This window comes from Hylobates moloch, unplaced genomic scaffold, assembly GCF_009828535.3.
Source record: "Hylobates moloch isolate HMO894 unplaced genomic scaffold, HMol_V3 SCAFFOLD_12, whole genome shotgun sequence".
NCBI lineage: Eukaryota > Metazoa > Chordata > Mammalia > Primates > Hylobatidae > Hylobates > Hylobates moloch.
The window spans coordinates 32,421,161-32,443,709 of NW_026652287.1; the positions used below are offsets into that span (position 1 = coordinate 32,421,161).

General features: G+C 40.1%; 1 protein-coding gene across 2 annotated transcripts in view; it reads right to left on the reverse strand.

Annotated features, from left to right (window-relative positions):
* Positions 1 to 9,838: 9,838 nt before the first annotated feature.
* NR1H4 (nuclear receptor subfamily 1 group H member 4) overlaps positions 9,839 to 22,549 on the reverse strand; it is a 70,773-nt gene continuing 58,062 nt past the window's right edge. For both annotated transcript variants that reach the window (XM_032171510.2, XM_032171508.2), the window contains exons 8-9: positions 11,338 to 11,451; positions 9,839 to 10,077 (exon numbers count right to left, since the gene is read on the reverse strand). In XM_032171510.2, coding sequence (XP_032027401.1) covers positions 9,839 to 10,077; positions 11,338 to 11,451 — 353 coding nt within the window. The remainder of the gene's footprint in view (positions 10,078 to 11,337; positions 11,452 to 22,549) is intronic.

Genomic DNA, 22,549 nt, shown 5'->3' on the forward strand with positions numbered 1-22,549 from the left:
TGCAGCTGAAGGCGCTTCCCTGAGTTTTATCCTGGTCTGTTAAGAGCCGCTCCCAATCCCACATCCACTCGGGAGCTGGCCGAGCTGAGGGCGCCATGGTTTCCAGAGACACAGCCTGGAACCCAGCAGGAATGGGGTCCTCAGCAGAAATCTTTCAGAGAGAGGCCCCTCTTCTCAGGTGTGGAGGGATGAGGAGGAATCCTGTAGTCCCAAGTCACAAAAGAAGGATGTTGACTCCAGCAAACACCGGAGCCTGAAAAAATAACCAACAAAAAAAAAAATGAACTTCAATGTAAGGGATGCTTACTAGCTTCCAGGGTTGAAATAAAGCCGAGACTAGACATCAATGTAACAATCCCAAGTTGGTTATATCCGTAAATGTGGCTTGTTTCATAGCAAAAAATAAATAAATAAAAAATTTTAAAAATCACTGGCTTTGTCCTCGAGGACTGTATTGCAGCCCAGGCCCTTCTTTTTGAGACAGGGTCTTGCCCTGTCACCCAGGCTGGAGTGCAGTGGCACGATCTCGGCTCACTGCAGCCTTGATCTCACGGACTCAAGCGATCCTCCCACCTCAGCCTCCAGAGTAGCCAGGATTACAGGCACGTGCCACCACACTGGGCTAATTTTTGTGTTTTTTGTAGAAACGGGTTTTTGCCATGTTGCCCAGGCTGGTCTTGAAATCCTGGGCTCCAGTGATCCTCCCACCTTGGCCTCCCAACGTGCTGGGGTTACAGGCGTGAGCCACCTCACCCAGCCCTATTCACTCTTTTAACCTTCCTCAAATCCTGTCTCCTCTCTGGGCCTCAGGTCTCCATCTGTGAAGGGTGGGCACTGAACTGGAATGACATCTCTCTCTAGCATTTATTCCTTCCTTTACTCAACAAAAACAATGAGATGTACTGTTGCTTGCTAAAGAAACTGAAATGAAACAGCCTTAGGCTTCAAAGTGCTCAGCAGCATGGTAAAGGCCAAATGGAAGTCTGTGGAGGTCCGTGAAAGAAGGAACCCCTAAGAGTCTTGGAGGGTGATGGCAGAGGTTTGAAATTAGCTGAATTTTTAAAGATGAATTAAGACTCTGCCAGGAGGGAGGGATAACTGGTAATAACAATTAATTTCCAGGCAGAGAGAGCAACAAAGACAAGGTTCCAGAGATGTGAGAGTACATGAAATGTTCTGAGAATACTCATTTTGAATGACTAAAGTCTGCAGATTGGGAGACAGATCAGATGGGAGAAGTAGGCACAGATGAAAGGCCTGGTAGATGCTGAGGAATTTAGTTTCTTTCCCACAGGCAATTGGGATGATTGTAAGGAAGGGCTGGTAGAAACAGATTTGTGTTTTAAGGGAAAAACAATATTTTCAAAGATATTTGAAAATGGTAGTAAGACAGGTGGCAATCCCTTAAATTAAAAGAGGACGGTTACCTAAATTATCTCAGAAGGGGTGGTGAGGAAGAGGTATCTGGTGATACCTAAGAAGCTGACTCATCTGGACTTAGTTATTATGTGATTGATGATGGTACCAATCAAAAGAATACAAGGAAAACAGGCTGTGGGGGAAAATAATGCATTTTGGTTTGGAGTGTGTTCAGTTTGAAGTGTGAGAGGAGTGTGCAAGTGGAGATGTTCAGAAGATAAAGTTATACCTGAAGCTGTTTAAATTGGTCTGTGTAACAGATATAGATTTGAGAAGTAAATTCAACAAATATTATTTTACACATCTTCTGTGTCAGGCTCCACTCTAAGCACAAGGAATCCTACTGTTAGGGAGCTTACATTCTGGGGTAGGTGGGTGAGTGAAGATGGTAACTAGGAGTTGATATTTAAGTGGTAAATGAACCTGAAACCAGATAGTGGTTGCTGCTTTTGAAATTGACTCAATAGTCCCAACCATAGAAATTGACCCTTCTGGTCTTAAAACCTAAAACTTACATTTGTTTTATCCGAGTTCCTTCCTTAGGAAAGGATCCCTAGACCTCTCAAAAAGTATCAAAGAACTGAAACTCACCAGATCATCTCAGCCAGACAATGAAAGCCTGGCCCTTCATTCATCCTATTGCTTCCTTGCCCCTCTCTAGTTCCTTTTTTCTTACACATTGCTACATTTCTTCCCTGCTGTATAACCCCCTAATTTTTGTGGTCAGGAAGATGGATTTGAGACTAATCTCCCATCTTTTCAGCTGCAGCACCTGATTAAAACCTTCTTCCTTGGCAGTACTTGTCATATCAGTCATTGGCTTTCTGTGCTGCAAGCAGCAGGACCTAGACCAAACCCCTGGTGTTTCAGTAACACTTTTAATATTAAAATCAATCCCACAACACTTTGCTGCTCACATCACCACAATAGATAGATATTCACAGGACCTATTTTTCAAATCTATGTTTCATAGTGTTTCTGTTTAAAACTAAAGGGCAGTTTGTATACCACCTCATTTAGCCAAATATTGAGTTGAATTACAGTAGTACATTGGATTTCTTGAATCCTAACATCAAAATATGTGCACGGCTCTACAGAAACTTAAGAAAAAAAATGTGTTATACAGATCTTGTTTAATGAGTCATTAGCTGTCAACTTTTTATTTTTATTATGTGCGTACTATGTATCTAAACATTTGAATACCATTTATTAGAACTTGAAACTATCCTATATGAGATATGTACACAAAAATTCTCTGCCTCATACACACATACATAAACACACACTACTTAATATTTCTAAACCCTTTACTAAAATCTTGTCAGCAGTGCATTTTTATGATAACTTGCTTTTTGTTCTATTTTCTTTGTCTTTGTAACTTCTATACCTTATAAAGATACAAGGACAGTGTAGTGGCAAGTCAATCCTGAGACAGGAAATCTGTGCAAAACACTTTTCTCTAAGGCCATATCCTTCACTGGTTAAATGTGGGGATTAGGTGAGGAGTTTGCCTCTAATTTATTATTATTATTGTTATTATTTTATTTATTTATTTATTCATTTATTTTGAGACAGTCTCACTCTGTTGCCCAGGCTGGAGTGCAGTGGAGCGATCTTGGCCCACTGCAAGCTCTGCCTCCTGGGTTCACACCATTTTCCTGCCTCAGCCTCCGGAGTAGCTGGGACTACAGGCGCTCCACCATCATGCCAGGTTTTTTTTTTTTTTTTTTAATAGAGGCGGGGTTTCACCGTGTTAACCAGGATGGTCTGGTTCTTCTGATGTAGTGATCCGCCCGCCTCGGCTTGCCAAAGTGTTGGGATTACAGGCGTGAGCCATGGCGCCCGGCCTTGCCTCTAAATTATTTTAATTCTTGTTGCTTTTCTCCTCTGTATAGTGTGTGTGTGTGTGTGTGTGTGTGTGTGTGTGTGTGTGTGTGTCTCCTTACTTTAACATTAATTCCCAGCTGGTACCCAACTATCTAAGTACACTTACCATTTACCTATCTTGATTTTAAAACTATAATTAGTAATTGAGGGTTTAATCTAATGAGCTGCAATCTACTTTCAAGTGTAGGCTTTCTAATAGGTGGTTAGGTTAATAGCCATGTTTTAGAGGTTGTATCTTTACATAAAATTGGCATAATTGTAGAATGCAAAACAAGACTCACCAGTTTGACTTTCCAATTGTGGAGATGTGCTGCACTTTTAAAGAAAGCACCATGTTTGGAAATCTAAATTTTAAAAGGTATTACATTAGGAATAATCATTCATCTGCCATAAAGGTGTACAGAATGCAGAAGGGTCTGTGATAATCAAATAACCATTGGGTATTGAACTATGATTTGGCCTTTTCACAGCCATGCAAAGAATGCTTCTATTGTTTAAAATACACTGTAATTTAAATACACTGAAGACTTTTTAAAATTTTGATTGGTTTATTAGTTGTTTTGTTCTGCATTTTGTTGTTTTAGAAATGTTTTTATTTCTGACTTATTGAATGTCAGTCTATGGATTGTGCCTTGTGTAAAGTACTGGATGAAATATTTGGGCAATAGAGATATTGATTCATTCACAATTAATTAAACTATCTGTTCAGCAGATAATCTGTTGAGAGCCAACTATTCTAAAAATAATACTAAGCTCTGTCTTAGAAGAGTGATACTGATTTGTGTTAACAAATAATACGTATAAATAATTCAATGATATGAAATTTTATAACAAGTTATGGTTAATACTAAAATGGTGTGCTAAATTTATATAGTGGATTGAATAGTGCCCACCCAAAATTCATGTTCGTCCAGAACCTCAGAATGTGACCTTATTTGGAAATGGAGTCTTTGCAGGTATAATTAAGGTAAGGATTGAAATGAGATCATATTGGAGTAGAGTGGACCCCAAATCCAATGGGAGTGTTTTTACAAGAGACAGAAAAGGGACAGAGAGAGAGAGAGAGAAAGTCCATGTAAAGACAGAGGCAGAGCTTAGGGCTTTGCTGCCACAAGTCAAGCAATGCTAGGAGCCATGAGAAGCCAGAAGCAGCAAAGAAAGATTCTCTCCTAGAGCCTTTGGAGGGAGTTTGGTCTGCTGACACCTTGACTTTGGACTTCTAGCCTCCAGAAACGTGAAATAACATAAATGTCTATTGTTTTCAGCTGCCAAATTTGTGGTAATTTGTTAGAGTACCCCTAAGAAACTAATACAATCTATATCTGGAGAGAGATGTAAAAATCTAACAGCCTAGCAAGAATGATTACATTGAGCTACACTCCCTACTCCCCCAGTTCATCTATAAGACGTCTCCACAAATATTAGCATTGTAGCCACACCAGGCTCTTACAGAGCACAGGTTATTTCTAAATGGCTTACTGTTCAAGTATGATCAAGTTTCTATCACATTTAGTTATATTTGATAGCAAAAAAAAAAAATCCTCGAACTCACTTAAGAAAAAAAGGGCAGATATTGGCTCATGTAATTAAAATCTCAGGATAGAACTCTCTAACTTTAGGCACAGCTTGATCTAAGATTTCAGATAATGTCACCAAAATCCAGTCTCTGTTGGCTCTGATTTTCATGTTGACTTTATCCTCAGGTTCCTCCTGGTTATATGATGTTTCCAGAAGTTCTAGTTCTTCATTCTCTCAGGTTTGAGTCTAACCAAAAAAAAGTGAGTCATTCTATATAGTTCTCAAGTCAGAAAACACAAACCACTATAGGCGCATCAAAAAGCAGGAACTTAACACAGACTTGGTTTTGCAAGAGTTGAGAAGGTAAACAGGAGCAGGTAAGACAACTCAGAGATTAGCAACAGTAGGAAGCCACTGTAATTCTAGGGCTTAGAAAAGAGGAGTTTAGAAACCAGGGCCATCAGCACTGGGGCAGGAAGGGGGGTAGTTTCCCAGTGGGACTGGGAGCCATGTAGGAGATACAATCTTTACCAGAGATGCAATCTGAGGCAGAGAGAGTGAGGGAGAAATATCCTGGCTTTTCCCTTCTTCTCATCCTCCAGTCTCCCATTAATACTTTCCATTGATTGAACCTGGCCAAAGCCAGTTAACAGAGAAACCTATAAAATGCAGCCTGTCAGGGGTTAGCCCTCCCTCCCTAGATGAACAGAGAAGGGAAGGAAGGGAACAGATCTGAACACAAATAGGATATATTAGCTAGACTGTTGCTGTGATAATGCTGTATCACAAACAACTCCTAACTTTCAGTGGCTTACAGTAATAAACATTGATTTTTCTTGTTTGTCGAACTGCATGTTAGCTCACGGTGGAGAGGAGGGATGCTGCTTCAAGCTTAAGTTGGGTTAGGTGTGCTTCTTCTGTCTCTCATTCTGAGACTTGCAACTATCCAGGGCATTCCCTTCTCATGGCAGATAGCAGAAGTGCAAGAGCAGCAGCAGAAACATGTGATGTCTCTTAAGGCCATAGCTTGGAACTGACACTCTCACTTCCACCCACGTGCCATTGCCAAAAGCAAGCCACAAAGACAAGCTCAACATCAGTGGGTGGGGAAGTATGTTCTGCCTACTCCTGTGAGAGGCACTGCAAATTCACGAGTCAAATAACCTGGCCATATAATTCTACTACAGGGAGAGAGTGAAGAATTTGGAACAATTAATACACACACACACACACACACACACACACACACACAGGCATGTAACTGACACTGCCTTCCTCCTAAAAATTCTTCCAGCAGTATATCTTATTTTCTTTAAATAAGTCACCTGCTCAATTCTAAACCAATGACTGTGACCTAAGATATGTGATATTCTGATTAGCTATGCCTCAATCACACTTCCAACTCTGGAGCTGGGGGGTGGAATCAACTCTATTTAAAACATATGGACTAAGAGATGGGAAGAGGGTGGTTACCCTGAGGAAATCAGAGTACTCTTACAGAAGTAAAGGCAGTGGATTCTGAATGTCCAAAAAATAAGTCAGCTAACACCCAAATGTGATATGTGATAGTGTACTGAATTTATTATTTCACATAAGGAAAAGAGAATAAATTGTAATTTTGTAAAAATCTGGGGAAAAGTAAAATGCTGCTGCTGTAGGATCAATGAGTGAAATCAGTTTCTCATTCTGAACAACAAAGAAAGAAAACAAAATTTCAAAAACAGTTGCTCATATCTAGTATTTGGATTCACTAATAAAATGGCTGTCCTCAATGTTGTTATGAACAGAAAACCACCACCATGAGAATTATGTTGAAGCTAGATGCTAGATCAGGTCAAGAGAGAGTACAGTGTAGGAGTCATATTTTCTTGGGATATGCTATGGTCTGAGTATTTGTGTCCCCCCAAAATTCATATGTTGAAATCCTAACCCCTAAATTGATAGTATTAGGAGGTAGGGCCCTTGAGAGGTGATTAGGCCAGAAGGTGAAGCCTCATGACTGGTATTAGTGCCCTAATAAAAGAGACCCAAGAGAGCTAGCTAATGCCTTCCACCATGTCAGGGCACATCTAGAAGATGCCATCTAGGAACCAGGAAGTCCTCACCAGACATTGAATCTGCCAGTGTCTTCCATCTTAGACTTCCCAGAACTGTAAGGAATCAATTCCTGTTGTTTATAAGCTACCCAGTTTATGGTATATTTTTACAGCAGCCTCAATGAACTAAGACAGGATGAGAGAGAGCAGGGTTTCTAAACCTCAGCACTGTTAACATTTTGGGCCAGATAATTGCTGAGGGAGGCTATTCTGTGCATTGTAGGAAGCTTAGCATCATCACTAGCTCCTACCCACTAGAGGCCAGTAGCACCTCTACCTCCAAGTTATGAAAACCAAGTGTCTCCAGACATTGCCAAATGTCCCCCTGAGACACAAAATCACCCCTACTTGAGACCTGGGGTGGAAGGGAAAGGGAGAAAACAAGCAAACCTTTTCTATTCCCCCATCTCTATACTTTCTTTCTCATTTGGTGTAGGAGAAGCTAGACCTCTGGGGAATGCATTTTATTTGGAAGCCTAGAATATAGGTAGGGCAGGAGACAAAACCGGTAGGATCATATAGTGGAGTGGTGGGGGGAGGTCTCAGTAGACAACTGCTCTCCCAAGGAGCTCTGGGTCTCTGCTGAAGTCAATGGGAAATCAAGTAGCACAGGGAACATGTAACCAGATTTGCATTTTAGAAAAAAAACTCTACTAGTGTGGAAAATGACCCATAAAAGTGCATATCAGAGCAAGGGAAATACTTCTTTTTCATAGCACTTATAATTTGTAATTTATTTTCACCCAGAGATGCTCCTATTACCCCTATCACTCAGGAATTCCCAGGGCTTTTAGAAGCTGTGTCAGAAACCAGGAACAAAAACACAATATGTATTTCTTATAGTACCACAATTAGTTTTCCATGTGACGAGCTTTATTGTTTGCTATTACAAGGTCTTAACCACTTGAATAAATCCAGACCTATAGGATTAAGCTTCTTGCTGTCTCCAGTGCCCCACAAGTTCCAGGCTCATTTCTCACTGCTGTCTGCGCAGATGGCATGAGATCCGAAGACACCAAACTGAAATTTCTTCTTTCTTCAATGTCCTTTCCTCACCAACCCTCTCGCTGGTGGGCCTGCTACTTCCCACTTACTCGTCATTAATAAGCTAAATCCCCTTATGCGATAAGTGCTGATCTCTGCGTTTTACAATGGTGAAACTGAAATTTAGAAAGAGACTGTGCATCCTCCCTCCCTCCCCAGATTACGTACGGTCTTTACAACTTGCCACCTTCCTCCTTTTGCTCCTGACACCCCTTTCACCTTGAACCCCTTCCCTCCTACCTGGACCCACTGAATTCGGGGCTATCCCTTGAAGCCCAGCAGAAGTACCATCTCCTCTATGAAATTTTCCCAAGTTCCAGGGTAAACCCACAGCAAGTTGTGCTGCAGCCTTTATAACTCCCTCCAGGCAGTTACTGGGTTTTTTCCTTTTTCTTTTTTTGAAGTCAGGGTGTCGCTCTGTTGCCCAGGCTGGAGTGCAGTGGTGCGATCATGACTCAACGCAGGCTCCAACTCCGGGGCTCAAGCAATCCTCTTGCTTCAGCCTCCCAAGTTGCTGGGACCACCACAGGTGCAAGCCACAGCCGCTGGCTGATTTTATTCTTTTTTATTTTTTGTAGAGACAGGGTTTCCCCTATGTTGCCCAGGCTGGTCTCAAACTCCTGGGCTCAAGCAATCCTCCAGCCTCAGACTCCCAAAGTGCTGGGATTACAGGCGTGAATTGGGCTCAGCTCTGTTACTGGGTGGCATTCATTTTTGTATCCTCCATTGAGTTTGGCAAATGAATCTTGTACTTACTGGGAACTCAAGACATTTTTGTTGTATCAGAATCCAATTGATGCTAGCTAGCCTCAACACAGTTTTCCACTGACTGGTTATTTTTAGAATTCCAGGGTTGTCCTAGTATTTTGATACAAAAAAACTGCTTGCTAATCATGCTCCACTTTGGCTAATTTTAGGAGAAAGGGAGATATATGCCCATTACTTATAGAAGGTGTTTTATTGTATTCACCAAAGGATAATAGGGAGAAGAATGCAACAGTGTAACAATGAAGGAAGGAAATGAACTAATTCCTGCTTTGGGGGAAGTATACAGCAGCTGTGCTCCCAGGTATAGGAATGTTTTCAAAAGCAAAACAAAACAGAAAGATGATTGGATACAATGAAGCCAACGGAGCACTTTTAAGAGAGGAAAAGGAAGGGCCCATCACTGCAGTTAGCTGCAAACTCTGAATTTGTGAATCCTGCCTCAAGACTAACTATGGGGAAAGCATTGCTTGAGGGAATATTTTATGTGAAAATTGTTAACTTTTCTGTTTGCTATTCTCTTTGAATTTCAAAGAAAAAGAAATGATCAGAGGACTATTACAAATGAATGACTATTCACCAGGACTTTTCCAGGGATGACAAAAGTGCCATTGATGTAATGAAAGACAGTATCTTTCTGTAAATTACCCCCTCAGATTCAATAGGATGTCTTTCAACATTTAAAGAAATGAGTTTGTATATTTATCAAATTTTGTTCCCAAAGAAAAGCCTGTTGCCATTATGTTTGCTTTATTGCCAAGATTGAATACAACTCTTTAATAAAATATATGCAATATGGTAAGATGAGGAGCAAAATGAGATTTTCCCTAGTTCAACAGATAGAATTGAAGTAACAATCAATTTAATTAGGCAAACAGGGCTTGCCAATTAGAATGCAGGATTCCCTGGAGCCTTTTAAAACACAATATAGAGAAAGTTGTTCTATCTAGCCCGATATTTACAGTTGTGGAAGTTATACATGTAATTACAACATAAATATTCATCAAGATCTCTTGAGTGAAACTGGGTACAAGTGAAATAAAGGAAAGTTATACATCAGATTAATATGAGAGAGAAAAAGGAGCTAGACCCCTCCCCTGTGATCCCCATCACTGCACGTCCCAGATTTCACAGAGAAGTGGGGTAAACTTGTGGTCGTTTACTCTCCATGACATCAGCATCTCAGCGTGGTGATGATTGAATGTCCGTAATTCAGTCAGGCGACCCAGGAGACAGGCAAAGTGTTGAGGATTTTCAGGCTGGTGAATCTTACACAACTTTTGTAGCACATCAAGAAGTGGCTCCTGAAGCTTCTCTACTGCCTCTCTATCCTTTATGTATTGTCTATCTGTTTTGAAGTTTAAAATAAAATGACAAAATTAAAAAGTGGAAAAGCATTAATTCGGCATAATTATAGCAATGTTAACTATTTTGATGTGTAAGCTAAATGTTGTACACAAAATGTAAAAATTAAGTGTTCAACCTGATGAATTTTTATGCACACACACACACACACGTAATTATAACGAGATCAAGATACAACACATGTAATGCTTCCCAGAAGCCTCCTAATTCCCCTTCCAATCAAAACCCCTAAAGATAACCTGTAGGGTGGACGTGAGCATCCTTTCTGTTGAGTATATTCTCAGAAGTGAAATGACTGGGTCATAGGACATATCCATACATAACTTTAGTAGGTTCTGCTGAATAGTTTTTTAGTCACAAGTCATAATTTTTATGGTAAAGCAAAGTAACAACTAGCTTCTGCCTCAATATAATGTATAAAAATGGTCTAAGGCTAACATTGTTATTATGCTCTACAAATCATGAACGTGGCATCATTCAACTCCCAAATTATTAAAGTAACCCAAAAATATAGAAAAAATTATGGAAAGAGGTATTCATTTCAACAAAAAAAACTGTTGAAAAAACATTTTCAACAACAAAAAAACTGGAAATAGCCTGAATATACAAACATGTGGTAAAGATTAAGTAAATGATTGTATATTCATACAATGGAATATGTAGCGCATATTACAACTTTACCAATGTAATTTTTTAATGACTTGGGAAATGACTTTTGAAGAAATATAAACTCAGAAAAAAGTTCCTTATTATGTTTAAAAGTATGTAATTTCATGTATATCCCTGGCTCCAATGCCACCCACTTAGAAAAGCCTCCCGTGACCACGAATTAAAATACCATTTTTGTGCCACTCTCTTTCTTTATATTCTCATTATTTTTTTTTGTAGCATTTACCACCTTCTGAAAAAATATTCTTGTTTCTTCATTTATTACCTTTCTCATCCTACCAGAATGCAAGCTGCATGGGAGCTGTGTCTTGTTGCATCCCTGGTGCTTAGCACCATGGTTAGCATATAGTAGGTGTTCAATATACATTTATTAAATGAATAAGCATGATATTTTTTAAAAAGACTGAAAAGAAGTACACTGAAAGGTTAATAATGGTTCTATTTGGATGGTAGAATTATAGGCCACTTCACTTTTTCTTTATATTTCTATGTTTTCCAGATTTTTTTCAATAAATGTTATTACTAGTATACTGAAAAAAATGGCATAAAAATTAGAATATAACATTGAAATTACCTGGAGAGAGGATAACAATTGCTGTAAGCAGAGCATACTCCTCTTGAGTCATTTTCAGTTCCCCAATACTCTTATAAAAACTAAACATAGGTGTTATATATTCATCAGAGATACCTGCGGGGGAAAGTTGCAATCATAATACAATTTTTGAGTGACTAAACAGTGTAAAACTAGAAACACATTATACATATAAACACATGGTAATTTTGCAACTATATGCACACATTCAAATAATGACTGTATACTTATTATTTTTATTATATGTCCAAAGGAAGGACATTGTGAAGACAATCAGTTGACAAAATTCTCAAAATATGGCCAAAGCAATGAGTGTATGTCTAATTTTGTCAGTGCCATTGTTTCAGTCACTGCCGAACAATCAATGATAATGCTCTTGAATTGCCAAAAGAATCTCAAAAACGTCTCCATCCCAGATGAGATTTAGTGAATCTTTTGAATATGACTATCGATAATTAAGGCAGAGATCACATCTTAAACAACTAACAAAAAATGGTTGTTATTCAGTCTGGAAGTATAGACAGCTTCATTTCTAAATGGGCCAGACTCATTTTTTTATTTTTTTTATTTTTTATTTTTTATTTTTTATTTTTTTTGAGATGGAGTCTTGCTCTGTCTCCCAGGCTGGAGTGCGGTGGCATGATCTTGGCTTACTGCAAGCTCTGCCTCCCGGGTTCCCGCCATTCTCCTGCCTCAGCCTCCCCAGTAGCTGGGACTACAGGCATCCGCCACCGCGCCCGGCTAATTTTTTTTGTATTTTTTAGTAGAGATGGGGTTTCACCATGTTAGCCAGGATGGTCTCGATCTCTTGACCTCGTGATCTGCCCGCCTCGGCCTCTCAAAGTGCTGGCATGAGCCACCGCACCCGGCCAGGCCAGGGTTCTTATCAAAGGGTTCTGATCTCTTCCTGAAGCACCAAACCATTACCTACTAAGCATCAGTACTTGGCTGTTCTCTTCAAACCCAGTATGTCCAAAATCAAAGACACCATGTACTACAGAACTAAGCTCCCCCATGTTTCTCCAAATCCACTTCTTTCCTGGCGTTCCCATTCTCAGTGAGTGGTATCCACACCACTCAACTGCCCAGGCCTGACAACTGAGATTCAGGCACCCAGGCCTGTGGCTTCTCCTGCTCACTCTCACCTGGTGCTCCCTCTCCTCTTTATTGCACCTGGCATTTACTTAATTTAGGCTTCCATCTCTCTTCATCTGGATTACTGCAGTTGCCTCCTTACTGGCCTTACTGTCTTTAGTTTGATTCCCTCTGATCCATCCTCTATCCACATACTGGAACGACCTTTCTAAAAATCAGATCACACACTTTCTCCCTACTTCTTACAAAAACCTTCTAAACCTCCCCAAGGCTTTTGGCATACAGTTTTAATTTTCTTCCTTTTAATGTAGGAGCCTCTAGGACCTGTCCCCTGCCTATCTCACTATTCACAATAACATTATTAATAGTAGGAGTACTCATTATGTATTATGCAATATTTTAAGCATTTAGCATACCATAATTCATTTAATAGTTCTAAACCCCGTGAGGTAGATATAGAGAGGTTATATAACTAGCCCAAAGGCACTCGGCTGAGAAAGGTGGAACTAGGATCCAAACCAAAGCTGGCAGCTCCAAAGTCCTGACAGTGGCTATGGCTAAGCTGCACTGTATCACTCTATCACACTGCCTTTCCTCGGCCACTTGTAGTTCCCTAAACAATTCACATTGCCCAGTTTTTGTACATGTTGTGCTCTCTACTTGAAATATCCCTTTTCTCTTTTATCTAGCTCACTCCTCTTTGTCATTTAAGACTTCTAACCAGGTGCAGTGGCTTACACCTATAATCCTAACACTTAAGGAGGCCAAGGCTGGAAGATTGCTTGAGCTCAGGAGTTTGAGACTAGCCTGGGCAACATGGCAAAACCCCATCTCTACAAAAACTACAAAAGTTAGCTGGGTGCAGTGGGCACATGCCTGTGGTCCCAGCTACTCAGGAGGCTGAGGTGGGAGGATTGCTTGAGCCTGGAGGTTGAGGCTGTGGTAAGCTGTGATTGTGCTACTGCACTCCAGTCTGTGTGACAGAGTGAGATCCTGTCTCTTTTTTTTTTTTTTTTGAGATGGAATCTCCACTCTTGTCGCCCAGGCTGGAGTGCAGTGGTGTGATCTCGGCTCACTGCAACCTCCGCCCCTTGGGTTCAAGTGATTCTCCTGCCTTAGCCTCCCAAGTAGTTAGGACTACAGGTGTGTGTCACCATGCCTGGCTAATTTTTTTTTTTTTTTTTTTGTATTTTTAGTAGAGACAGGGTTTCACTATATTGGTCAGGCTGATCTCGAACCCCTGACCTTGTGATCCACCCACTTCAGCCTCCCAAAGTGCTGGGATTACAGGCATGAGCCACCATGCCCGGCCCAAGATGCTATCTCTTAAAAAAAAAATTTATTAGTGCCACTTCCTGCATTTGATAAATATTACCTTGGTGCCTGTTCTGTGCATTGCTTTATTCCACAAGAGCCATTGGATGGAGAATCATGGTGACAGAAAAACAAAACCAAACAAACAAAAAAACCTGTGATGTGACTTATGGATTAATTGAGATGAGGATGTTTCCCAGGATTGGTCCAGATGAGAATAGACCGCTCCATTTCTTCCAAACCAGATCCAGAGTTAAAGAGCTTTTGCTGAGCAAACCAGAATAAACTTTGATTCCAGATGCTGAAGAGTACAATTATCATCTAATGGTATACTTACCAGAAAGCCTAAAATCTCACTGTTAGAAGAGTATCATAAGTGAAATAACTCAGAAGCAGAAATCAAATACTGCATGTCCTCGCTAAACAATGGATACACATGGACATACAAATGGAAATAATAGACACTGGCAACTCCAAAAGGCAGGAGGGTGGGAGGAAGGTGAGGGTTGAAAGATTACCTATTGGGTACAATGTTCACTATTTGGATGAGGGATGAGTTCACCAGAAGTCCAAATCACATCATTACACAATATATCCATGTGAAATAGTTTGGATGTTTGTTGCCTCTAAATCTCATGTTGAAATGTAATCCCCAGTATTGGAGGTGGGGCCTGGTGGAAGGTGTTTGGGTCATTGGGATAGACCCCTCATGAATGGCTTGGTGCCCTCCCCATGGTAATGAATGAGTTCTTACTTTATTAGTTACTGTGAAATATGAATGTTTAAAAGAGCATAACATCTCTCTTTCTCCCTGTCTCACCATGTGACATGCCTGCTCCCCCTTCACCTTCCACCATGAGTAAAAGCTCCCTGGGGCCTCCCCAGAAGCTGAGCAGATGCTGGTGTCATGCTTGCACAGCCTGCAGAACCATGAACCAAATAAACCTCTTTCCTTTATAAATTACCCAGTCTCAGGTATTCCTTTATAGCAATGCAAAACAGACTAATGCACCATGTAACAAACCTGCACATGTACCTCCTGAATCTAAAATAAAATTTAAAAAAATTAAAATAAAATGAATACAAAAAGGAAAAAAATTACTTCTAACATGCATGGACACAGCTCTCACTTTCTCTATCTTACAGTGATGCAAATTGTAGTAAAAGATCCTGAAGGGGCCAGGCACAGTGGCTCACGCCTGTAATCCCAGCACTTTGGGAGGCCAAGGCAGGCGGATCACGAGGTCAGGAGATCGAGACCATCCTGGCTAACATGGTGAAACCCCGTCTCTACTAAAAATACACAAAATTATCCAGGCGTAGTGGTGGGCACCTGTAGTCCCAGCTACTTGGGACGCTGAGGCAGGAGAATGGTGTGAACCCGGGAGGCAGAGCTTGCAGTGAGGAGAGATCACACCACTGCACTTCAGCCTGGGGGACAGAGTGAGACTCCGTCTCAAAAAAAAAAAAGAAAAAAAAAGATCCTGAAGTATGCTAGGATTTCTTCTTTTCAATAATTACACCCATCCTTTCCGTGGATACAGTATTTCATATTTTTCAAATACATAAACGAATTTGATTCTGTATAAGAATCCTGTGCAGAAAGCACTGATAAGCCAGTATTACTATCCCCATTTCAGACTTGAGAAAGTAAGGCTCAGAGAGAGTAAGCTGAGTTGACTAAGTTTACTAGCATAATAAATGGAAAACCCAAGTCTGCATTTTCTAAATCTTGATCCAACACACATTCCCAAATCGCCTTTGGTGAAACATATATACATGCCATGAGACAGGTCTCTCAGGCAGCTGTAATCATGGGTAACCTGCTTTAAGAAAATCTTAGCTACAAACATTCAGATGAAATAATGGGTAAATAATAAAGGAAGGCGATGAATTATTTTGTACTTTAAAAGAGAGTTGTTTTTTGTTTTTTGGTTTTTTTGAGACGGAGTTTCACTCTTGTTGCCCAGGCTGGAGAGCAATGGCACGATCTAGGCTCACCGCAAACTCCACCCCCCAGGTTCAAGCGATTCGTTTACCTCAGCCTCCCGAGTAGCTGGGATTACAGGCATGCACCACCACGCCCAGCTAATTTTGTATTTTTAGTAGAGACGGGGTTTCTCCATGTTAGTCAGGCTGGTATCGAACTCCCAACCTCAGGTGATCCACCCGCCTCGGCCTCCCAAAGTGCTGGGATTACAGGCATGAGCCACTGCACCCAGCCTATAAAGAGAATTATATGATTTATTTAATTTTTTGGATTTAAATTTTGAGCACAATAAATGTTTAAATATTTTTTAAAAAACAGTCTTCCCAAATTAAATCCTTGCTCTTTTCCTCTCTGGTCAAAATACCACCCTCTTCTCCCCTTTGACTTTGATTCTTTAATTGACCCCAGTGGACTCTATTAACAACAATGTCTTTGTTGAGCGATTTGGGGATTACATCATGTGGAAGATTGCCCTTTATCCAGCTGTTACAGAATGAACTAAATACCCATGACCCGACTAGACACAACTGAAAGTGCAGAGGATTGGAGAATGTGAGCCTGGAGAATACCAGTCCTGGCTTCCAGCAAACCCAGTGGTTAAGAGGTCATAAGCCAGCTCTGAGTTTGAAACCAAACTCCACGACTTGGTCTTGGGACATTACTTAAACTCTTTAAGCCTTCATTTTCTCATCTGTGAAATGTTGTCACGCGTAATATAATGTGTACTCTATATAACAGTAGTGTTATATGAGATATATAGACAGTGCTTAGCACAATTCCAGGTTCATAGTAAATCCTCAATAAATGTCAGAGTAGATAATTATAATAGTAGCTATTATTATCATTATTCAGGAGAACTGAATCAACACATTAGTCCATCTTAATCTCAGTTCATCTTAAGTCTTAGATTAAACGTGTGAACTTTTGTCTTTACAAAGCCATGTAGGTTTTAAAAAACCAACAAATTCTGCAAATTACTGGAGATAAATACAAACTGGCTGATCAGTGATTTGCCTCAGTATTTTTCCAGGTATTAAAGCTAAACTAAGTTCTCTATTGTCTTGGTAAGGTTGTGCTTTTTCATCTTCAAAAAAATGTCAATCTTTATGCTTTCTTCAGCATTCAGAGACTACACTCCTCAGTTGTGGTTACCTAAAATAATAATTTATGGCTATGCCATTAAATAGTACATGAAGATTTAGGGATGATATTCAAGAGAGCTGATTTGAAAATATTAAAATTTTTAAAAATTTCTTTGATTACCAAATTTCCTATTTCGTTTGCCTTTCTAAATCCCCACACACCCTCCAGAGATGTCTCCATTAGCTATCTAATTACAATTGATAACATTTGGGGAAAATAAGGTTAAACTTTTAAAATGATTATTTCATCTTGTGCATGTTGTAAAAGCCAAGAGTGAATATAGAGAAAATGTAGAAAAGAAATAATGGGAGAGTTAAAAAATAATTTTCCTACAAGATAGATAAATATAAATCTACTTTTGGAATTAGAGTCAACAATCAGAGTTAACCATGCTAACATAAACGAAGGGCTTGTGAACCAGCAATTTCTAACATTGGAGATGTAACACTAACATCATCCTGAAGGGGACAGCCTTTTCCTGTTTTCCTGCTTCCTTCTTCCTGGAGAATTGCTTAAAATTTGCTTCATTTTTGCTTGAATGACCAATTACCTGATTTTTGGTCACAAGGGGGGGCTATTTTCTAACTTAACTACCAAAGACCTCGCCATGGAAAAGTCTGGAAATGCAAAAATAATTTTATGTTTCTGCTCCTGTTTCCTATTTGTTTTCCCTTTTTTAAAAAGAGGTCTGTGATTAATAAATTATGTTCAATGATCTGAAATATTCTTTGAGAGAATAACCATTTGATAGAATTAACACTATACTGCTTTAGGTGTTTTAAATGTTAAAAGTCTTTTATTTCCTAATTAGCTTTCTAGTTGTAATTGGGAACAAAAGCGAAGCAGGGGTGTGTGTGTGTGTGTGTGTGTGTGTGTGTGTGTATTTACAAGTATGCATATTACACAAGACATATGTCCTGGTATCTTAAATACCTCTATGTGATTTATTCTGATGACGTCCTCAAGATGGACTGAGCATCTGGTTAAAAATGACACTATTTCCTTAAAACCATGTAACTTGAAACTTTTCTAGAAATGACATCACCCCATAGCACAGAGGTAAGGTATAAATCCCTGATATGGCACACAAGGCTACATCTGCCTTCTGCTTTCCTTTCAAACTAATCTCTCAGCAGCCCAGTAGTTTCCCTAGGAACTAATGACACTGATTCATCTAAGGCTCCTAAAGCTGATTCCGTTTGTTGCCTGCACAGGCTCCCTTCCTCCTCCCTGCCCCATGGCCATACACTATGGTAGAGGCAAATCCCAGCTCCAGCCCAAGGTCTAGCCACTGTTGGTCTCATTTCCCACATCAGAGGTTGGTGTAGTTAGGGACAGCAGTGAAATTTGGGCCCATGAGACTAAAGGGGAGTCTACTGGGAAGTTCCTAAGAAAGATTTCCATACTGAGGAAGACAGCATTTCTTTTTCCTTTGACCAGTGTTTTGCCCGGACATAGTGCCTGGCACTGCTGTGGCCATTAGATGACCAGGAGGAGAACCAGCCTGCGGGGAAAGCCAATACGCCAAGGATAGCGAAGCAGAAAGATGAGACAGATCTGTGTTTCCGATGGTGGGTTCTGCCCCTAAATTAACCAATTCTGCTGTCACCCTTCCTTGGGGTTTCTTGTTTGAGCTAATACATTTTCTTACTTTTTTAGGCCATAATGAGTTTATTTTCTGTAGCTATCAGCCAAGAGCATTCTGACAGCTCCTCTAACAAGTGGGATACACTTTTTATGTCTTCATGCTTTTTCCTGAAATACAAGGCAGGATCCTTGTTAGACTAAGGCACCCAATCCATGGTTCAAGGCCAAGTTCAAATTTTGCTTCCTCTATGGAGCTTTCCCTGTCACAGAGAAGCAGAATTAGTTACTTCCTTTTCTAGGTTCAGTTCTATTGCAACTTATCACAATTCATATCTCTCCTCACTGGAGTGTGAAATACCATACACATTTTATAAGAGTGGGAATCGGCCGGGCGCAGTGACTCACACTTGTAATCCCAGCACTTTGGGAGGCCAAGGCGGGCGGATCACAAGGTCAAGAGATCAAGACCATCCTGGCTAACACGGTGAAACCCCGTCTCTACTAAAAATACAACAAATTAGCTAGGTGTGGCGGCACGCGCCTGTAGTCCCAGCTACCCAGGAGGCTGAGGCAGGAGAATTGCTTGAACCCGAGAGGCGGAGGTTGCAGCGAGCCGAGATCTCGCCACTGCACTCCAGCTTGGGTGACAGAGCGAGACTCCATCTCAAAAAAAAAAAAAGAGTGGGAATCAGTTACTGTTATCTCCAGTGCCTGCCACACTGCCTGACCCATAAACGGTGCTCCATAGATTTTTTTTTTTATGACAGAATCTGGCTCTGTCACCCAGGCTGGAGTGCAATGGCACAATCATAGCCCACTGCAGCCTTGGCCTCCTGGGGGCTCAAGCAGTTCTCCTGCCTCAGTCTCTTGAGTAGCTAGGACTACAGGTATGCACCACCACATCCAGATATTTTATTTTTTGTAGAGACAGGGACTTGCTATGTATTTTAGGCTGGTCTCGAACTCCTGGTCTCAAGCAATCCTCCCACCTCGGCCTCCTTAAATGTTGGGATTATGGGAGTGAGCCACTATGACTGGCCAGATATTTCTTATTCACCTCTGCATCTCTAATAACTAGCATCCTTCTGAAGACATAATAGGAGATTAATAAATGCATGTTAAATCAGGCAGTAGTATGTTTTCATAGTTCTTTATGATGAAGGTGACATAGTTGTGAGATGTGATGGGGACAAAGGATGCCAGTAAGGCAATGGACATATTCTTGTGGTGCTAAGAGATTGGACTATGTCCTCTATTTCAACTGCTAAACTTTCCCCAGGGAGTCATTTGTGCCATACTCTTGGCTCTAAATAAACAGCTGCCATCAAACTAGCAATTCAAAAAAGAACTACTTTAAATATAAAATATTTAATTTAAAATATATAATAAATGATATACTTCCCATTAGTCCTAGTGGCTAAAAACTATCCAGCCTAATTAGGTCTCACCAGGGCTTAGGAGTTACCAGAGTTTGGACTGTCAAGTTCCAGATTCAACTTAACAAAATTCACCAATATTTGTATTCCTGCTATGTGTCAGGCACTGTATTAGTGCTGGGAATCTGGGAATATGAAGTCCTCAGGCAATTAACAGGTTAATGGAAGAAGCAGATACAGTCAGCTGTCTGTGGGTTCTGTATCCATGGATTCAACCAACCACAGATCAAAAATATTTGGGAAAAGTATTGCAACTGTAATGAACATGTACAGACCTTTTTCTTGTCATTATTCCCTAAACAATATAGTGAAACAATTATTTACATACCTTTTACATTGTATTAGGTATTATAAGTCATCTGGAGGTGATTCAGAGTATACAACAGGATGTACATAGGTTATATACAAAGGCTGTACCATTTTATATCAGGGACTTGAGCAGCCATTAACTGGTATCCAAGAGAGATCTTGGAACCAATCCTCCCTGGATACCAAGGGGCGACTTGACATAAATAAATACATAATATCTAAAACTGAGCAAGTACAAAAAGCTTGGGAAATACAGCTGAGGAACAATGGATCCTGTCTAGGGGCAATGGAAATATCCTCACTTGTATTTCTTCAATGATTCCTCTTAATCCAAGGAAGATTTCTTCCTATAATTTGAGTCCTAAATTTGCCCATGCAAAAGTTATCATGTGACCACTTTCAAAAGCAAAAGTAGAGGTGTTAAGATTTCTAAATTTTAACTAAAGCATTTACCCTTCTTACAAATATTCTATCATTTGTTTCTTTACATTTCTAACCCCTCTCAAAGACAGTATCTGAACTGATAATCAGCTTAGATTTGCATCTTTGGAAAATGTAGTTCTGGTAAGTGTTTTCATTTTGTGCAAGCCGAAAAGGCTAAAGCAGTGAAATCATATAACAAAAATAAGCACAGTACATTTTAGTATGGTACTATTAAAGGCTACAACTTCATCACCCTAACAAGATTATCTCCTTTCTCTGACTTTATTGTCTATTCATTTGATCATTGACTTAAAGCAATTTGAAATTGCTAACAGCTGCTTATACTTTATCTCTCAACCGAAGGGCAGAAACCACGTTTTACTTTATATTCCCTGCTAGCAGATAGTTGGGCAAATATTAGACCTTGGTGAGTGACAGATGCCACATATAGAAAGAGTGCTGGGCTCTGAGTTAGAATACCCACCTTCATTTCCTCGCGCTCTTTTGATTAGCTGTATGAACTTGGGCAGGTCATCTTGCCTCTCTAAGCCCGTTTCTACATCTATAAAATAGGATATTTTATAAATAACACTCACTTAGTCAGGGCCATTGGGAGCAGCACTAACAGGATGATGCATGTGAAAACAAAACATTGCAAAACATGAGATATATTGTCATACTGGTAAATTCTTACTGAATTGAATATTTTATTTATGTCTCTTGTGGGGATGGAAAAAGGCCCAAAACTACTATAAATGTCAGGGGTTATTTATATTTGAAATGGACAGAACAAGTTGCTTTGATCTCTGGGAGGTTATTGCTAATTTCCTTAATGTTAAAATGTAAACTTGGGCCAGGTGTGGTGGCTCACACCTGTAATCCCAGCACTTTGGGAGGCTGAGGCAGAAAGATCACCTGAGCTTAGGAGTTTAAGACCAGCCTGGTACACCAATCACAGACAAACAGAGAGCCAAATCATGAGTGAACTCCCATTCACAATTGCTTCAAAGAGAATAAAATACCTAGGAATCCAACTTACAAGGGATGTGAAGGACCTCTTCAAGGAGAACTACAAACCACTGCTCAATGAAATAAAAGAGGATACAAACAAATGGAAGAACATTCCATGCTCATGGGTTGGAAGAATCAATATCGTGAAAATGGCCATACTGCCCAAGGTAATTTATAGATTCAACACCATCCCCATCAAGCTACCAATGACTTTCTTCACAGAACTGGAAAAAACTACTTTAAAGTTCATATGGAACCAAAAAAGAGCCCGCATCGCCAAGTCAATCCTAAGCCAAAAGAACAAAGCTGGAGGCATCACGCTACCTGACTTCAAACTATACTACAAGGCTACAGTAACCAAAACAGCATGGTACTGGTACCACAACAGAGACATAGATCAATGGAACAGAACAGAGCCCTCAGAAATGATGCCGCATATCTACAACTATCTGATCTTTGACAAACCTGACAAAAACAAGAAATGGGGAAAGGATTCCCTATTTAATAAATGGTGCTGGGAAAACTGGCTAGCCATATGTAGAAAGCTGCAACTGGATCCCTTCCTTACACCTTACACAAAAATTAATTCAAGATGGATTAAAGACTTAAATGTTAGACCTAAAACCATTAAAATCCTACAAGAAAACCTAGGCAATACCATTCAGGACATAGGCGTGGGCAAGGACTTCATGTCTAAAACACCAAAAGCAATGGCAACAAAAGCCAAAATTGACAAATGGGATCTCATTAAACTAAAGAGCTTCTGCACAGCAAAAGAAACTATCATCAGAGTGAACAGGCAACCTACAGAATGGGAGAAAATTTTTGCAACCTACTCATCTGACAAAGGGCTAATATCCAGAATCTACAATGAACTCAAACAAAT